Raw genomic sequence first — 20,321 nt, forward strand, 5'->3', positions numbered from 1 at the left:
TAATCATATTTCAATATTCAAATGATTTTAATTATTAACATGTTTTTAGTTCTGAATAAGTTTCAATGTGTGCTCAGACTGAACACAAAGTGAATGAACTCAAAGCAAGTTGAAAACATTTTAAACTGAGTGAAAACTTCACACTTACACTGAAGCTCTGTGACTCCACTTCAGTAATGTGCAGAGATAAGAGGGAGAGTGAGAGAGTCTGGAGGAAATAACAAAGAACTGGAGTTAGTGTTACATTTTGAGATCAGTCTGAACTGTTACATAAGCACACACACACACACACACACACACACACAGTAAGTGTGTACATTCTCAGCCAGTTATAGTAAACGTCTGTATGTTCAGTACAATAAGTTTTTGTGCTAAATAAACACAGACTGTAAAAACACTCCAGCAGTCAAATGAACTTTGTGTTCAGTCTGAAACTCACAGTATCAAAACACAAGTTATTCCATCTCACACTATAATATACTATATCACATGTTGCCACCACTTCTCTCACTGGCTTAGAGTGAGTAGAAGAGGTAACAGGCCATTATTTGACATCACACTGGTATTCTGTAGCAATTCACTTAGGACTGTATAGGTGTTGGTTGAGTAAGAGTGAAGTTCCCCTTCGGGTGTCGGTCAGAACACACAGGACGCTCAGATGCAGTTAACTCTTCTTTACTGCTTCTCATGTAACACAGCAGCACAGTATTGCAACCATTTAGGCTTACAGGTGCAGAGTTGAAGGAGGTGTGGGTGCATGTAGTCTATAACAATAACAGATACAAAGTGCTGAACATAATAAGAATCAGACAACCTAATATACTCAACTTAAATTACTTATGTCCATATTACTGCTATGGCACATATAAGCCTGATCAACACATGAACAGGTAAGCTATTAAACTAATTACACATTGACACCATAAAGAAATTATACTGGCTACTATTTCAGTAACAGTACAGACAATCTCCCCCTCCTTTACTCAATTACCAGAATACCAGCAATGTCAAACTCTAACAGTCTAGCAACAGGCAGCGGCAGCTAGTATTAACATTACTGAGCCACATACAGGGTCGTCACTAGAGAATTATGGTTAGGGGGGCTAAGCCTTTACCGTGGGGGCTGGGGGGAGGATTTTTTTTTTAAATGGCCCCAAAATGTCTGTTTGTCATGAATTTTTAGACTAGCAATAGGTGTAAAATCAACACAATAGATCTGTCTCTTCATAGTTTGTATTAGGCACGGATTTAATATGACTTAAATGCTTTCCATCCACTTACAACAGGAACAGATCAAGTAAAGGTACTGAAGCCAAGGAATGCTAACATAAATGAAAAGAAAAAAAGGGTCTTACATTGATAGTAGTTAGTAGATAGTTAATGTGTCACCAAAATATACTGAAGCTAACTGAACTTCTTATTAGCTGTAATTAGACAGATCGACTAGATAGAGAGATAGACTGTTTTATTAATCCCAATGAGAAATTACAGTGTTACAGCAGCCAAGTCACACATGAATCACACAACAAACAACATAAAACTCAAAGATTTTAGTTATTTATGATTTTATTATTTTATTTCATAACTAGAAACTGAACTGAAACTAAAAACTAGGACGAAACTCTAAATATATACAATGACAGAGCCTGGTAATAATATGATACCATGAAGACACATATAGGATTTGAAACTGCAGTGTTTACTGGAAAATGTAAACTTGAAATTCACAAATATTCTCTTCACTTATTACATTGTAGGTATCAAGTGGATCTGCCAAAATTACAGTTGTATTAGTACAGACTATCCTCTTTGTGTTTCCTTGCTGAGCTGCAGTGGAAGGAGAGAAATACTTTGGAAGAAATCCACTTGATTTATCAAACTCAGACTCTCAGATTTTAGCACAGAAGGAGGACTGTGGATTTTGCCCCCCATCACTTACATTGTAAATGCATTTTCCCTCCAAAGAGTTCTGTTCAATAAACAGGCAGCAAAGTTCTGTTTTTCCCAGTATTAGGCTTCCTGTCTGCCATGTTGATGATATCATACAAACCTTCTAACATAACTATGTTTTCTTTTTAGGTGGCATGTTAAAAGACAGAAGAGCTGAAAACATCCCAGGTGAGTCCTGATTATGATGACATCACTGTCTCCACATCTGACACCTGCTGTAACTTTGACTCCTACAGGCCTCAATCATTCACAAACTAGAAAATCTGTATAACTGTGAAACAGATCAGGGATCATTCTTGTATTTTTACGTGAGTCTAATTTCACATCACTTATGAGTGGAGACATTTCTACACCAATAACAAGTTTTACATAATGACTGTTTATACAAGAATTCAAACTTCTTGACACTATATATGTGTTATATGTGTTTACTGGAAATAGTGTTTGCACTGGTGAGTTTTTGTCTGTGTTACAGTCAGGTGTTTGTATATTTCTAAGTGCTGTCTGGCAGCTTCCTCACAGCAGAATTAATGTGTAAATATTCTTCTCAGCAAATAAAACAACAACCTCTCTCTTTCTGTTTCTCTCAGCACAATAATCACACTGGTAGGTTTATTATTGAACGAGCAGTGATTTATAAAAGTTTGTTTATTCTTCAACTTTTTGCTCAGTTTGTTTTGCCACAAAATCATCTTAAAATTCTCTTATTGGAAATATGTTGTCTGAGATCTCAGCAGTGTTTTCTGTTACACTAAAGTAATAAAGAAAACTGTTCAACTTATTTACTGTTTAGATGTGTCATCAGGAAAAGCTGATCACTGATCTCTGAGGAATCTTAAAGGATTTTAGGATGTAAGATCAATTCAGATTCAGAAATCAAGAGTTTAAGATGAAAAACAAAATAAATGATCATGATCTCCTTAAACATTTTCCAGAATTGAATAAATTACAGTGTGATTGTTTATCAGATTGTTTTTGTTAAAATGGAAGAATTGCAGCTAATCTGAGTGTTAGTCAGTGTCTCAAACCTGTAGCCACAACCTGAATATGAGATCTGAGCATCATGAGACAGTTTTATATTAGTTTAGTGTATTGATTGGGGAAACTGATTTCTGAAGCTCTGGATCAATATGAAGCAGTTGTGTTGAAAATGGTTCACTGTTCTGAAGCATTTGATTCAGTCAAAATAGCGACATCTGCAGAGCAACTATTGGTATTGCATCTGTATGGATGGATTCAATCTGAGACTGTGATGAAACAGTTAGTCAGAATATAGGTGGTGTTATTGATTCATTATTGGTATGTTGTTCAGTAAAGTCTATAGACTTTTATATAAACAGATCACTTTTAAACAGTTTACAGCAAAGATATTGTGTCAGATAGAGAAGCACACCCTGTATCCGAAACCAGCACAACACCTCTCAGGTACGAGTGTGATGTAACGAGGCGTCTGCAGGGTGGTCACATGATTTTTGGCGTAGTGAAGCGAAGCATTGAAACGTCGTGCTGCGATACATTTGCTTTGAAAGGTTGATATGATATTGAGTCGTCTGCATCGAGTGTAACATCACTAGTTTAGTGTCGTACAGAATATTGTATGAATCTCAGACTTCATTGTTATTGTTTATTTAATAATAAACATTTGCTTTGGAAAAGTTTGGACACCACTTTAAGTTTTGCATAATTACTTTGGAGATACATATTTCCTAAAATGTTGAACCTTTAATGTTGATGATGTTTTGTTTCCCCCGTTTCATTTTAGTTTAAAAACATTTACAAGATTAACAATAATCTCATAATTGATCAAGTATCTATTAGATCTACAGTGCTCTGTCCTAAAATACAGATAAGGAGAAATCAGTGGGAAGTCTTTATTTTGATGTCATTGATCTCTATATCTGCAACATTTATCAGCCATCAGACGTTGCTGGGAATGTCCAGCCCAGCCTCCATAGACTACATCACTGCTTCAAACAGAAACATGATTCATAGCTTCAAATTCATTTGCTGTTAACTCAGACTACATTGTTATTGTTTATTTAATGATAAACATTTGCTTTGGAAAAGTTTGGACACCACTTTAAGTTTTGCACAATTACTTTGGAGATAAATTTCTTCACATTTATTTACTTTCTGAGATTTATACAATATTTTCTGTAAAACTAAACTTTATTTTTTAACTCCAGTTGTTCACACAGACTTTTTGTCAAAGTCTTGATATTTAAGTCCAAGCTGAGATAACACTGATGACATTACTCTGGTTATTGTTAAAGACTAAAGCTGCTCCAGAGCCTCAGAAGACATTAAACAACAGTTTAACAGGCTGAGTCGTCCTCCTCATGACCAGTAAACTCATCTTTGACATCAGTAAAGTGTCTCTTTACACACAAATGAAGAATATGGTATTAAAATGTAGGTTGACCTCTTGTCTCATTACAGCTTCATTTGGTTCATATAAAATATTTGATGAAAATTGAATCTTAATTTTAATGGATTTTAGGTTTTAGGAGGAATTGAGATTATAAAACATGAACAAACCTGTAGTTTTTAGTTTAAAACAATAATGCTCTCCTTCCTGTGTGAGAAAATAAAAACCTCCAGTTAAATGTTTGATCAGCTGCTGTCGGCTACTAAAGAAGAACTACAACTAATCTGATGGTCAGTTTTTCATTCTGGCAGCTTGAGACTGTTGATCAAATGTTTCTCACTGACACAATTAAACTCTGATAACACAAAGGCTCAAACATGCTTTACAAGAACCTATGATTCATATTTGTTGATGATTCAACACAATGTTTATATGACTTTAGTGTGATAGAAAATACTGTCTACATCTCAGACAACAAATTACACCTGATTTCATTTTTATTTTTGTAGCTCAAGAAACTGAACAGAAATTCAAGTTTTGTCCAAACTTCTTCACTGTATGTGTCTCTGTCATGATATGAGTCAGAAATAGTGTTTGCAGTGATGATAAGTTACCAAATATTTAGTTGAAATCTGTTTGAAATATGTTCTATCAAACATTCCTGAGATGTGTAGTTAAGGCTGATGTGCTTTTCTATTTCACTATTTCTCTGTTTTTGCTCTTAAATATGATCATATACAAGCAGAGACAGGTTGAACAAGTTATTGTTTTATACTTTGTTCACAGGTACAGCTCCAAAGCCATCTGTCACACCACTTAAACAAACCATGAACTGGGCGCTGCTGCAGTGTGAAGTTCGAGGTGCTTTACCAAAACCTAAATTACACTGGCAGGACAGTGATGGAAACATCCTTCATGCTGAAGAACCAAAGGTGACAGAAAGAAGAGGCCGCTACAACGTCATCCTCCAAATTAATGTGACCAAGACCAACAACTATCGCTGTGTTGCTACGCAGGAGAAAATCAAACATCAGGTTGATGCTGAGATGTACATGTTGGTCTTTGGTGAGTTTCTTCTTAATCATATTTTAATATTCAAATGATTTTAATTATTAACATGTTTTTAGTTTTGAATAAATTTCAATGTGTGCTCAGACTGAACACAAAGTGAATGAACTCAAAGCAAGTTGAAAACATTTTGAACTGAGTGAAAACTTCACACTTACACTGAAGCTCTGTGACTCCAGTAATGTTCAGAGATAAGAGGGAGAGTGAGAGAGTCTGGAGGAAATAACAAAGACACACACAGACACAGACACACACACACAGTAAGTGTGTACATTCTCAGCCAGTTATAGTTAACGTCTGTATGTTCAGTACAATAAGTTTTTGTGCTGAATAAACACAGACTGTAAAAACACTCCAGCAGTCAAATGAACTTTGTGTTCAGTCTGAAACTCACAGTATGAAAACACAAGTTATTCCATCTCACACTATAATATACTATATCACATCTGGTCTCCACTTCTCTCACTGGCTTAGAGTGAGTAGAAGAGGTAACAGGTCATTATTTGTCCTGACACTGGTGTAAACTGGAGTTATAGTGGGTGAACTCCACTTGTTAAACTATGATGAGCGATAACATGAATCACTCAACATCACAGATTTTAATTGACAGATTAAATTGATGTGATTCATTTTAAGTTAAACTGTATTTCAAAGAAGTTATGACAATAATAACATTAAATGACTCAGTTATGTTTTTTGTAATGGAGATATGGAGTGATGGTCATCACCTCAGTGGAGAAAGTGCACACGAGCCTTTGATGTCTAAATTCTGAAAATGTTTAATAGAAAGTACTTGGCCAAGTGGAGAACTGAAAACAGTAAACATCGAAATGTTCTGCTCCGATGCTGTCTCTTTCTGTTCTGCCCTCTGCACAGCAACGCAAATAAACAAGAAATTGCGAAATAATCACCTGCGAATAGTTTGCATCTTAATTTTCCAATATGGAAAATTAGTCTAATCGGTTCACTAGTTTCTAACTGCATTTTACCTGTGTTAGTTCAGGTCATGTCAGCACATTCTGTTTTGAATGTCTGACTATGTCGTATTGTCTAATAGAATCTACGCATTCACCTATCTGTGTTGTCAAGGAAAGCCCCCCTCCGACCTTGGTAACCGACAGCTGCAAGACAGCAAGTGTCTTTCTCCGCAAGCTTACTCTGTGACCTCAAGGCCCAGGCTTGACCCAATGTAACCCAAATTGTAACCCCTAAAGATGGAAAATTCCATAACATTTGTTATGTAGCATCATCTGATATTCAACTCTGACTCTAAACTGTATTAATGCACATTATCCTTAAACTAAAACATTCCTCCATAAATGCATCTAGAAAGATTAAAACCAAATTAATACCTGATGTACCTTTACAGTTACAATGAGCTGTAAGCAGTTACAATGAGCTGAGCAATATTGACATTGAGTTGGTCCAATCATAGTTTCCAGATTTCATCTTCAATTCTCTCCACTGTAAGGCAGAGTAACAGCAGTAGATAGCTCCTTGCGTTAGCCAAGCAGCTGGCTTGTTGTAACAGCTTGAAGGACTCTTTATACATCCATAGAAGGACTGTTAAGGACTGTTGTTAAGCTAACGGGAGAAATTATCTGGACCGTGCAGCGCAGCAGCAGCAGGACACCACCAGGAAGGCTGGAGAGAGAAGCAACCGGAGAAACAACTAGGAGAGTTCGCTTGTTTGTCATTGTTGCTAATGATATCAGACTGGTTAACCAGCAGCCACAAAGTTCTGTTAACTAACATACAAGATGACCAACAGTCACAAATGCACGTTATGACATGAATACTTCATCTCCATAAAAGAAAGAAGAAGACCTCAGATAATGAGTGAGTCAGATACAGCTTCTCTCTCTCTGTCTCTTTGGTCGCTAATTTCATCTCTGATGGTTAAATGTCTCTGTGTGGCTTTTTTGTGTTTTTTATCTCCTTATAATGTGTTGTGGGTAACGTTAGTTTGCTTGTTGAAGTTACAGTGAGCTGTCTGGACTCACTCATTCATTTGTTTTTAATTGAGTGGTTGTTCAGTCACCTGTTGATGTTGTATGATTAGTGAATGAGTGCAGGAGGTCTGGCTGCTTGCTTCTGACAGTTTCTTTAGTTCATTTTTAAACTGAGCTGTATATTGAGTAATAAGCTTAAAGTAACTAGAATAACAAGTGTTAACTAGTGGTGTAACTGATTGTAGTTGATCCGTGATCGGTATGGATTGCCCCCCACAGTTCAGCAGTCATATGAACTGCAAATTAATTCCAAAATTTAATGTCTCATTTAAGACAAAGTAAACTGCTGTAAGTACAAGTCATGGGCAGACAGCGTGTCGTTAACAGGGATTTTGAAGAGCAACGATCTAACCAGCATCTAACGGTCCAATGTGACATTTGAGTTATGTTTACCTGCTGTTTAATGTGCTGCAGCTGAGCAGCTTATTAGCATCTAGCTGCTAACTGACGTTAGCGGTGAATGTTTGTTATCATCAAGTTTTGATGATGTGGACAGAGGCTGTTTCATTCACTGTTTAAAAAAGAAAGGTTTCATGCCTCATATTGCAATAACTGAGAATTACATATTTTATATATTTTATTTTATTTTATTTAAACATTGGACATCTTAAGTGTTGTTTTCATTTAAGACCATGGGCAAAAGTTCCTTGCTGTTTCTTGCTGTAAGTGTGTATAGAGTAAATGGAAAGTAAAGTTCTATTTGTCTCCCCCCTTTTTTTCCCGCTGATCCGAATAATGATCTGATCCGTGACTCAAATCCATGATACAATCCGAATCGTGAGTTTTCTGTCCATGTTAACACCCCTAATGTTAACATGTCAGCTTTGTGGACTATATTTTGTATGTCGTATATGTTGTATGTTTTTGATGAGAACATAAATCTGTTGTCACAATAACAATTTCACTTTGTTGGTAAAATGACACATTTGAACCACTCCATGGCTAAAATGAGCACTTCTTTGTTTAGAGACATTATGTATATGCTAAATGTCTTTAAAGAAGCAGCCTTTTCACCACTCAAGGGTTTTTGTTTTTGAAAGCAAATTGTTTTATTGGCATATAAAATTGCCCCCCACCCGTCCAATTTCATCAGGTGGGGGACAATGATATAGTTTGATGCGGTTTGTTGTAAGATTCCATGTTGGTTTTCCTCCTGTCCTCCCTAATTTTTTGAGTCACCAGCCGCCACTGGTTTACACATTACTAAAGGCTCCTCTCAGACATTCATTTAACTTGAATGGTAAAACCCAGTTAAATCACTAGTCTGAAACCAATTAGTCAATACTAAAAATGTGTTAAATAATTCACACACAAACCCTGTAATAGATTTATAAATGGTTGTCACAACATGGCTGATTTAGTGACTGAAATCCTTAGAATCAGTAAAAGTTTCATATTATCAATGAAAATAAAAAAAGGGTCTTACATTGATAGTAGTTAGTAGATAGTTAATGTGTCCCCAAAATATACTGAAGCTAACTGAACTTCTTATTAGTTGTAATTAGACAGATATACTTGATAGAGAGATAGAGTGTTTTATTAATCCCAATGAGAAATTATATAAACGATGAAGACACATATAGGATTTGAAACTGCAGTGTTTACTGGAAAATGTAAACTTGAAATTCCCAAATATCCTCTTCACTTATTACATTGCAGGTATCAAGTGGATCTGCCAAAGTTACAGTTGTATTAGTACAGACTCTCCTCTTTGTGATCCCTGCTGAGCTGCAGTGGAAGGAGAGAAACAAAAAGAGGAAATTTTGCACTAAAAGAAGAAATCCACTTGATTTATCAAACTCAGACTCTCAGATTTTAGCACAGAAGGAGGACTGTGGATTTTGTCCCCCATCAATTACATTTTCCCTCCAAATGGTTCTGTTCAATTAACAGGATAACAAGTTCTGTTTATAACCAGTATTACCTGTCTTCCACGTTGATGATATCATACAAACATTCTAACATAATTATGTTTTCTTTTTCCTTTTAGGTGGTATCTCAAAAGACAACTCAGGTGAGTCCTGATTATCATGATGTCGCTGGTCTGTACATTTAACATAAATGTCCTGTTTGTCGTAACTGTTATTTTTCAGTTAAATTGTACCTGATATATTCATTGTAACATTTCTGTTCATTTTTATAACTAAACTAAAGATGTTATTTTTTATGATGTCTATAATTCAGAACAAAAACAGTATTCTAAATATTATAAATTATGAATCTTTTTAGCATCTCAGCATTTCTTTTCTTTTACTTTTTGTGTGATTTATTTAGCCTTTAACACCTAGAATATGTCTTTTAATTTTTTTTCTTATCGCACTTATAAGGTCAGGTTAGCATTCAGAAACTTTACATGAGATGAATTACATGTCACATATAAGTGATGATATATAGACACCAAAATCTTTTAGATCTGTGCAAATTGAGATTTATTGTTCTAGAAGTATCTAGAAGTTTATGAAATTTAGTTTTTGCAAGTTTAGATGACGACACAGAGCAAGAACTTCAGTGTAGATCCACCGGCTGCCTGAACTGTGTCTGTTTTCAGTCAGTCATGTTAAGATTAGTTTCCTGTAGTCGGCTGCTGCAGCTGTTTGTAAGTTCAGACTTGATGTGACCAGTTATAACAGAACTGGTTCCAGTAGAGATTTCTGCATCACTGAAGTTAAACCACAAAAACTAGTTCTTATGAAATATTTACACCTAATGACACAACCAACTCGCTACAGAATGGACAATATAGTTCAAGAGATAATAAATAACATTCTTAAACTAAAACATTCCTCCATAAATACATCTAGAAAGATTAAAACCAAATTAATACCTGATGTACTTTTACAGTTACAATTAGCTGTTAGGTTTAATATATCTCCTGGCATTTTAAAACATATTTTACAGCTTGTGATGCTGTAATAACTTCTGTATTTAGATTGTTGATGCCACAACAAATGTTTCTTTTACATTACAAAGGGCACAAACCAGTAAAATCACTGGTCTGAAACTAGTCTTAGTTACTAAGAACTTGTTAAATAATTCAAATACAAACCCTGTAATAGATTTATAAATGGTTGTCACAACATGAAAAAACAACATGTGGGCTATTTAGAGGCTAAAATCATTAGAATCAGTGAAAGTTTGATTGAAACATCCTTCCTACTGAGGATCAACACATCTCAGAAACAGGAGGATGCTACAACAACATGACCCTCCTCACTACTGGGACCAAAACCAACCTCTGAGCTGTGTAGCCGAGCAGGAGGAAACTGCTCATAAGATCGATGCTAATATCACTGTGTCTGCTGAGAGTCATCTCACTGCTGCTTTAATCTGTCAATCATTTTAGATTTTAGGAGCATGCACACCTTTAGTTGTTCTCTTTGTGTAGGTTATGATGTCTGTACATGATTTACAGTTACATTCTGAGTCTTACATTAACTTCTTTTTATCAGTTTCAGGTTCCTGCTATCAATGGATGATTCCTTTTATAATTCTTAGTGCTCTTTGTTGTTATTTTATATGTGTTCTACTTGCTCTCAAATGGAAGGGTTACATCACACTACCTTGTAAGAAAGGTAAGTTTAAATAAAATATTGTATCAATATAATCATAATGAACAGATTCTTTATGAATATCTCATGTTTATTGTTTTAACATTTGTTTTTATCTTTCTGTTGGCATCCATAAAAAAATCAATCCACTGAGTCTACATTCATCTGTTATTGATTTAAATTAGAAATAAATGTAGTAAATACATGAGTCTATTTTCAGTTGTTCATTCATAAAGACTTTCAATTATCATCAGATCTATTGAATCAGTGCAAACATTTTAAACTGGGGGCTTGAATTTTACATTTCAAGGCATCTCATCTCATCTAAGTAATATTTTATTTTATTTATTATTATAACACAATAAGGCGAACAAACAAACAACAAAAAAAACAGTAACACAAGACTGTAACAAGATAATTATGTCCTACGTGTGTTTTAATTCAAACATATCAGTTTAATGGACTCAATACAGTTCATGTGACTATTAACTGGAGAACTTGTGTTTCCAAAGTCAGAATTTTCTTTCATATAATTGTGTTTTCTCTCCTGCAGACAGAGGTGCTGCTGGTCCACATAATCAACAGGAGGCTGTCCAGCTTAACACTCGCCGTGAAGCTGTTTAAATATTGTATCAACATATTCATCATAGGCAGACGACAAAAGTTCTTATCTGTCACATGTTTAGAGTTTTAACATTTGTTCTGATCCTCTCAGACAGCTTCCAAATCCACCAAGTCTACATTTATTAATTATTGAGTACATTAAATACAAATATTTCAAAGACATGAATCTATTACCATAGGTACTTGAACAGCATTTTGAATGTCATTCAGTTTGTTCCATGTTTTCTGATTGAATCAGTTCATACATTTTAAATGTGGAGCTTGAGCAAGCTTGAGCTGGAGCAGTTGGGGCATTTTGTTTGGTCCTCATTTATTCAAAATGGCGGTTTTTAAGATGAGGGCTGGTTTTAGGGTTAAAGATAGATAGATTGACTGATTGAATTGTTTATTTCAGTGCCCAGCACCTTTTAGGTGCCCAGCCCATATGGGCTTACAAGACACTAGACAAAAATAACCAAGATGGCCACGTGACATATCATAATGTACAGTTCCACAAATTCAGAAATAAAGCATTAATTTACGTGGAAGAAATGTCCTGTTACAATGGGTACAATGTTCTCTGTCTTAGCTGCTAAGCATCTCCTATAAATCTCACTAAAACAAAAATTTCCATATTAAAAAGCCAACTCAACACATCAGCATCAGACAACCAAAACAAATCAGGGTTTTTCCATTTTATCTTTTCATACAAACAATTCCTCAAGTCACCATACAAAGGGCAGTGAGATATAAAATGAAATTCATCCTTGACAACACCAAGATCACAAAAAACACATAAACGTTCCTCTTCGGGAATACCTTTATATCTGCCTACCTCAATTGCCAGTGGTAAACTACCAGTTCTTAACTGAGCACACAGGGACCTTTGCCTTCTCTGTAAATAATAATCATCTTTGATTTGAATGTAATTTCTAAGCTTTGGCTTCTTACAAATGTCTTCCATTGTTCCTTATAAATCTTTAATAATTTTCGTTCAATTGTATTTATATTACACTGCAAGTTATTCCTGAAAATAAAATTAAAATCAGAAAGAGAAAATATTACAGCAACCTCTCTTGACCAAGGTCAATTGTGTACTCGATCCCAGTTAAACATCTTTTTGTGAAGTCTAATGAATCTAAAGGAATCTAATGAAAATAAAGGAATTAATATTAAAATGTTACGCAGATACTATCCGTGTGTTACGCCCGTAGAGTGTAGGCTCACTCAAGGGGAGACATATTTTAGAAAGTAATTTATTCTGAAAGAACAAATTGAAATAAGTGTTTCAGTTGACTGATCCTCGGTGGCTTTACTGATTCATACGTTAACTGCCAACTTAACCTAGTTGGAACAATACAACGACAATGCAAAACAACAATACAATATCAAAATCACAGTATAATATTAAAATTTCAACATTTCAAAATACAGTAATCATGCATAAACTAAATATTTTCATTTTAAATCAACAGGCTAACAGAATCACTATATTAGTTCTCTCATTCAGCGGTTTTATTCTCACTCGCTCGCTGGTGCTCAGCTGGCTTGCGCTATCTCTCTCTTTTTCGGCTGTAGAGAAAAGAGCTTTGGTCGCTGCGTCCTCATTTGACGCTCCAAAATCGAAACAAGGTCGGAGTTGGGGCGTCAAGACAGTTTGATGCGCATCATAACGCTTCTAGTGCGTGTTCGGCCATTAAAAACAATAGGTGTACTTAACGATATAATGTCCTACCTGATGATATGAACAGGCCTGCACTTCCATCAATACATTGAAAACCAAATTAAAAAATCTACTAAAAACCACTCAGCTCTGTAACCACTGAATCTAAATTTCATCTCACGGTCCTCTCATTACAGAAAATAATCCTGCTTTTACATTATTAATTCCTAGTTGACATTGTGGGGGTGTATGTGGTGTGCTGTTGTGTGTAGCTTTGTAATTTGTATTTTGTATAATGTGTTCTGTGTGTTTAGGGACTGCAGATGAAAATTAGCTTGAAGCTAAATCTGGTGCAGCACATCAAATGTCAACATTTTTGTTTCATACTGTACATGGTCCCATTAAATAAAATACAACTTCAAGGAAAAAAAATCTCCCTCATTCATCCTCTCTGTTTACATGTGACGTATGTGAGCTGCCTGGTTGCCTTGGCAACAGTAAACTACAGTTTGCTAATCAGCTGTTCGGGCTCTAACCGTCTACATTCTATTAACCGTTATAAACAAACTGACAATAAACGTTATTAACCGTTAGAAGAAAATGAATAAAACAAAGAAAATATAAACAACAAAACACTAACACAGAGTTGCCAACTTTGGGTACCTGGCTGGAGTGAGATTTTGATTATGATTGTGCCTTTAAAAATATTCACCACAGTAACAGTATTTCATCTAGATACAGCTGTAAGTTCCTTACCAGTTTTCCTGCTTTGAGTCTGTTCATGTCTCTCTATCAGACGACGATTCTGCAATTCTTCCTCACTTCTGTCTCCTCTCTCCTGATTCCTTCACACTCTGAAAATATAAAAAGCCTTCCTTTAAAAATTTGAGTGAGCATAAAGCAGAACTTTAACTTGTATGGTGTTAATTACAGAAATTGTGGACAAAACACACAGTGGGGATGCACCAGCAGCCGATCTATCGAGCTAACGTTACATTAACATTACAGTAAAGTAGGCTAAAGCAGCAACAGACAGATAAACTGGACGGTTAAAACACTGATGTCAATTTAAAAAAAACTTTAGCGCCACTTTTTGCTGAAGAGTTTTTGCTAGCTACTTACTTTGTGGTCCTTTGTCTGACATTATTATTTGATGCTGCACGTCAGTTAATGATCCTCTGAACTGTGATTCATTCGTCTGTCTCATGAAAGCGGCTCCAGTCTACCTGCTGGCTTCAGCAAGGAGGGTTTATTTGATTAAGACACCCGCGTAGCAGGAGTGGGCGGTGGATTGTTGGTCATCGCATTTTAACGGTAACAGCTGTCTCTGTGTCTCATACAAGGATACAACGTTCAAATGGAAAACAAAACGAGCGCTCGTAGAAGATACAACAGAAGCTGCGGTAGAAGGCCGGTCTGAGCCGTTAACTGCTGTAAAGGGACGTCTGCGTAAACGCTATTTCAGAATTTTAGAGGTTGCTAAACGGCTCATGTGTCTCCATTACAGCCCCGTGTATAACTGTTTAAAAAAATTGCGTAGTTTAACCAGCACTCTATACCAAAAAGACTCTGACTTCATCTCTTCATCTCTGTTCGTCTCCGCTTTCGCAATGTTTTGGCGTGAGAGCGCGTGTCACACGCCAGAGGCGTGAGAGTTGGTAACCCTGCTAACATTAAATCTTACACATACATATATCAGTGGAGTCAGGCAAACGTTACATTTTTTGACAGGTGTAATTTGTCGATAACCATAACCATAAAGGTAAAGTTTGTTAGTTTAGGACACCAAAGCTAACAAACTACACGCTACAATACATAACAGTACACTAAACAGAAAGTCTACATCACTGGAAAAACGGTATAAATACTTATATGACATTTACTCACCTGAAAGAACAAATTGAAAACTCAGTGCGAGTCTGCTGATCCTCAGTGGTTTTACTGATTATACGTTAACTGCCAACTGAAGAAAGCAGCGCAGCCTGACAGCCTATAAACCCCCAGCTGATCTCATGCCTTTCACACTCCAAACACAAGTATATGAAACTGAACGGGGAGTGTCTGTTAATGTGTAAAATAAAGTGCATTCATATAAAAATAACATATTTAAGTAAGTGAGCAGTTTCCTATGTGCCACACATGCGATGAATTCATTCACAAGTTTAGACCTGATGTTTCTCCTTTATGTTCCTTCTGCAAAAAGGAAGTTGAATCATTTTCTCATTTATTTTATGTCTGTTTACATTCAAGTAACTTCTGGAGTCAAATTCCCTTAAGATTTGAAGATCGGGTAGAAAACAAAGTAGGATACGGTGCAAATACTGTGCAAACCAGTATATAAGGAATCATTTTCATAATTACTTACAGATATTTACCGATGGCTCAAAAGATCAGACAGATCATGTAGGAACAGGAGTCAACGTCCCGCAATTTCAGATTCATTTAGCAAATAGAATTACGGACAAGTTATCAGTGTATGCAGCTGAGATGATGGCGGTGATTATTGGTCTGCAGTGGGTAGAAGAAGAAGACCTGACAGAGTCGTCCTGTGTAATGACTCTGCTGCAGAGTTTATAAAGCCTGAAATCAATCAGGGAAGATTTATTGTTTGAAATATTGCAAAGTTTATTTAGAATTCAGAGAATGGGAATAGTGGTAGAATTTATTGTGTACCTGCACATTTGGGATTAAAGGATAATGAACTTGCAGGAAGGACGGCAAGGACGGTTGTATTTCCACTTTTGTTCCTTTCTACCGCTCTCTACCTCCCTGCCTTTCCTCTTCCATCTCCCACCTTCTCTTTACAAACCTGGTACTCCAAGAAGGATCCCATCAGCTCTGGGATTTCTGATGCTGCTCCACAGAAGATCCCTCAAAGAAACTGACATCATTCTCTCTTTCTTTCTATCTTTCTTTCTCTCTCTCTCATTAATCCATGTCTTAAAGCCAACCGCACTCATTGTGAAGTTTTAATGATTTTGATACCTAGGAGTTTTATCTCACCTGCTCCGGAGGCATTGAATCGGATCCTCATTAAAGACAGCAGCAAGCATTTGATTCCAAAAAGCTCATATAAGCTCAAGCTCCATTCCAAAAAATGTGAGTAGGGGGGTGAAATGTCACCTAAGAGATACCTTAAGGTCTAATTCAGCTTTGAGTTTCTCAATCACATAATCTTTGTCTTTCTTCACAGGTCTCATTTGCGGTATTTCCTCCTGTGCAGGGCCATGTTCCAAGACCAAGGAGGGGGCCACTGCTACGTCGTTGCAGTGTGCAGCTGTCCATGTCTGTCACAGTGAAGTCCCCCCAGGAATGTATTCATGTGGTTGACAGTATTAGCTGCTCACTAGCTTCAGCTAATAGCACCACAGTGGGGAACAGACGGACAATGTCATGTCTTAAAACGACGCTAATAACTGTAGAGTTTTTACTTTCGTGTTTCTGTGTTCTGACTTTGTTTGGAATAACACTTGGACATGAAAACAGTAAGAAAGCAACTTTCACTACATGGGTATAAATGGGAAGGTTGAAGGGATTAATAATAGTCTGGTAAACAAACATTCCTGATGGAGAAACTTGATTATTTGGCAGTTTATAGACTTTATAGACTAGGCAGTAGTCAAGCGATATGTACAGTAAGGTAAGAAGATTACTGGTAGTTTATGTTTATTGAATCCAAATAATAAAGTTCCAGCTGTATAAAACTATATGAATTGTCCTGGTAATATTTCAGCTGGTTTTCAAAGATAAACAGAATCCCACAGAAACATTGTGTGCTCTTTTGCTATTTTGCACCCACTAAACCCTCAGTCTGAAAGAGTTGTCAAAAACCAAAACAAACCCAAACAGGTCTTTAAGTGTCTGTGTCATGTGACATCAGGTTTCTTATATGATAAACTATAAGCTTAAAAACACTTAAATTATGTCAACATGAAAAATATCTTTAAATTAATCTGAATATTAACTGAAGTTCTTGTAAACTGTAGTTTCATAGATACAGAGGTGACATGTGAATGTGTCGTCTGTTTCCTTCATTAACCTGATTACTTTCTATTTAAACACAATAATTAAAACATGTTTCATCTTTCAGGGCCGGATGTTGTTGAGGTGGTTGCAGCAGAAGGAAGTGACGCCATTTTACCCTGTTCACTCAGCACCAAGGAGAGAATCACATCAAAGGTGTTTGACTGGAAGAAAGATGGTCAGAAAGAGGTGTTCTTCTATGATGCAGGCATTCATTACAATAACGGCCGTTCAGGTCAAGATGAGCAGTTCAAAGGACGAGTCTCACATTTTCCAGGAGAACTGAAGTCCGGCAACGCCTCCATCATTATCCGAAATACAAGGATGGAGGACAGTGGAGTCTACACCTGTTTTTTTCCACGTCTTCAGCCAAGTCAACTATTCCACATCAAGCTTGTTGTTGTTGGTGAGTGCTTTCATAAAACTATTAAAGGGGACATATTATGCTTTTTGTGATTTTCTGCTATTTATATACTGTTATGAGGTTCCAAAACTTGAGGTTAACGTATATAGAAATGCTGCCTGCAAGTCAAAACCCAGGGCTTCAGCCTGCTCTGTTCACTTCATTGGCAGCGTTTTTTTGTTTGTTTGTTTGTTTTTCTTGTTCTGTAGCCTTTGTTGCAAACATTGTTGCTAAAGTTTTCCAGTGTTTTCCCCCGGGAAGTGGTTAATAGTGCTGCCTAATCAATACAAATGGTTTCAACATTTATTTAAAGTGAGCCGGACGCCTCCACTATGAAATATCTCAGGGAAGCCTCAACATATTTCCTAAAATGTTGAACCTTTAATGTTGATGATGTTTTGTTTCCCCCGTTTCATTTTAGTTTAAAAACATTTACAAGATTAACAATAATCTCATAATTGATCAAGTATCTATTAGATCTACTGTGCTCTGTCCTAAAATACAGATAAGGAGAAATCAGTGGGAAGTCTTTATTTTGATGTCATTGATCTCTATATCTGCAACTTTTATCAGCCATCAGACGTTGTTGGGAATGTCCAGCCCAGCCTCCATAGACTATATCACTGCTTCAAACAGAAACATGATTCATAGCTTCAAATTCATTTGCTGTTAACTCAGACTACATTGTTATTGTTTATTTAATGATAAACATTTGCTTTGGAAAAGTTTGGACACCACTTTAAGTTTTGCACAATTACTTTGGAGATAAATTTCTTCACATTTATTTACTTTCTGAGATTTATACAATATTTTCTGTAAAACTAAACTTTATTTTTTAACTCCAGTTGTTCACACAGACTTTTTGTCAAAGTCTTGAAGTCCAAGCTGAGATAACACTGATGACATTACTCTGGTTATTGTTAAAGACTAAAGCTGCTCCAGAGCCTCAGAAGACATTAAACAACAGTTTAACAGGCTGAGTCGTCCTCCTCATGACCAGTAAACTCATCTTTGACATCAGTAAAGTGTCTCTTTACACACAAATGAAGAATATGGTATTAAAATGTAGGTTCACCTCTTGTCTCATTAGAGCTTCATTTGGTTCATATAAAATATTTGATCAAAATTGAATCTTAATTTTAAATTGAATCTTAATTTTAATGGATTTTAGGTTTTAGGAGGAATTGAGATTATAAAACATGAACAAACCTGTAGTTTTTAGTTTAAAACAATAATGCTCTCCTTCCTGTGTGAGAAAATAAAAACCTCCAGTTAAATGTTTGATCAGCTGCTGTCGGCTACTAAAGAAGAACTACAACTAATCTGATGGTCAGTTTTTCATTCTGGCAGCTTGAGACTGTTGATCAAATGTTTCTCACTGACACAATTAAACTCTGATAACACAAAGGCTCAAACATGCTTTACAAGAACCTATGATTCATATTTTATACACAATGTTTATATGACTTTAGTGTGATAGAAAATACTGTCTACATCTCAGACAACAAATTACACCTGATTTCATTTTTATTTTTGTAGCTCAAGAAACTGAACAGAAATTCAAGTTTTGTCCAAACTTCTTCACTGTATGTGTCTCTGTCATGATATGAGTCAGAAATAGTGTTTGCAGTGGTGATAAGTTACCAAATATTTAGTTGAAACTTGTTTGAAATATGTTCTATCAAACATTCCTGAGATGTGTAGTTAAGGCTGATGTGCTTTTCTATTTCACTGTTTCTCTGTTTTTCCTCTGAAATATGATCATATACAAGCAGAGACAGGTTGAACAAAACATCCCAGTATTACAGTTCATGTCTGATCCTGTAATTGTTCTTTACAAGTTATTGATTTATACTTTGTTCACAGGTGCAGCTACAAAGCCATATGTCATGACACTTAATCAAACAAAGGACTGGTCACTGCTGCAGTGTGAAGTTCGAGGTGCTTCTCCAAAACCTAAATTACACTGGCAGGACAGTGATGGAAACATCCTTCATGCTGAAGAACCAAAGGTGACAGAAAGAGGAGGCGACTACGACGTCATCCTCCAAACTACTGTGTCAAAGACCGACAACTATCGCTGTGTTGCTACGCAGGAGGAAATCAGCCATCAGATTTATGCTGAGACACACGTGTATATCCATAGTGAGTTTCTTCCTAATTATATTTTAATATTCAAATTATTTTAAATATTAACATGTTTTTAGTTCTGAATAAATTTCAATGTGTGCTCAGACTGAACACAAAGTGAATGAACTCAAAGTCAGGAAGTCAGCCATTTTGGATTTTGTGCATCAATTTTCATTTTATGAACACGTGTGAGGCCTTTAAGATGCTTGAAAACTCACGAAACTTTGCACCTATGTTCGAATTAGTAAATGTTTTAATTAGTATCAAAATTTGTCTTGGGCGCGGCTTTTCGGCTCTATGGTGCCCCCTAATTACTTTTACCAATTTTGAACTGCTAGGGGTGCTTGAAAACTTAAAAAAAAACCTTCTTGGAGCCATTTTCTACTTATTCTTCTTCTAAATCTACTGCATTTTTTTTGCAAAGTGAAGCCATTGACAGGCATTGTACTTTAACAAACTCCTCCCAGAGATTTAAACCTAGCGACTTCAAATTTAGTAGGTTCTAAAGACCTTTGCAATGTTAAATTGCGAAGCTTTTTAGTTTTCATGGAAC

The 20,321-nt window shown here is 36.0% G+C and overlaps 1 protein-coding gene and 1 long non-coding RNA gene across 13 annotated transcripts in view; one reads left to right on the forward strand and one right to left on the reverse strand.

Annotated features, from left to right (window-relative positions):
• Window positions 1-20,321, forward strand: part of LOC137180907 (butyrophilin-like protein 2) — a 66,442-nt gene that overhangs the window by 20,119 nt on the left and 26,002 nt on the right. For 4 of the 12 annotated variants that reach the window (XM_067586184.1, XM_067586183.1, XM_067586189.1 and 1 more), the window contains 5 exons: window positions 2,080-2,118; window positions 5,105-5,383; window positions 9,389-9,412; window positions 10,848-10,970; window positions 11,500-13,951. In XM_067586184.1, coding sequence (XP_067442285.1) covers window positions 2,080-2,118; window positions 5,105-5,383; window positions 9,389-9,412; window positions 10,848-10,970; window positions 11,500-11,570 — 536 coding nt within the window. In that variant the 3' untranslated portion in view covers window positions 11,571-13,951. Of the gene's footprint in view, window positions 1-2,079; window positions 2,119-5,104; window positions 5,384-9,388; window positions 9,413-10,847; window positions 10,971-11,499; window positions 13,955-19,504; window positions 19,784-20,321 lie in introns of those variants that run through there. The other 8 variants (XM_067586190.1, XM_067586192.1, XM_067586193.1 and 5 more) reach the window with 6 other exon arrangements.
• Window positions 2-14,967, reverse strand: LOC137180911 (uncharacterized). The gene is made up of 3 exons (XR_010928083.1): window positions 14,335-14,967; window positions 13,969-14,066; window positions 2-208 (listed from the first exon to the last, which is right to left on the reverse strand). It is a non-coding gene; the product is annotated as an uncharacterized lncRNA (long non-coding RNA).

This window comes from Thunnus thynnus, chromosome 4 (genome assembly GCF_963924715.1).
Source record: "Thunnus thynnus chromosome 4, fThuThy2.1, whole genome shotgun sequence".
Taxonomy (NCBI): Eukaryota; Metazoa; Chordata; class Actinopteri; order Scombriformes; family Scombridae; genus Thunnus; species Thunnus thynnus.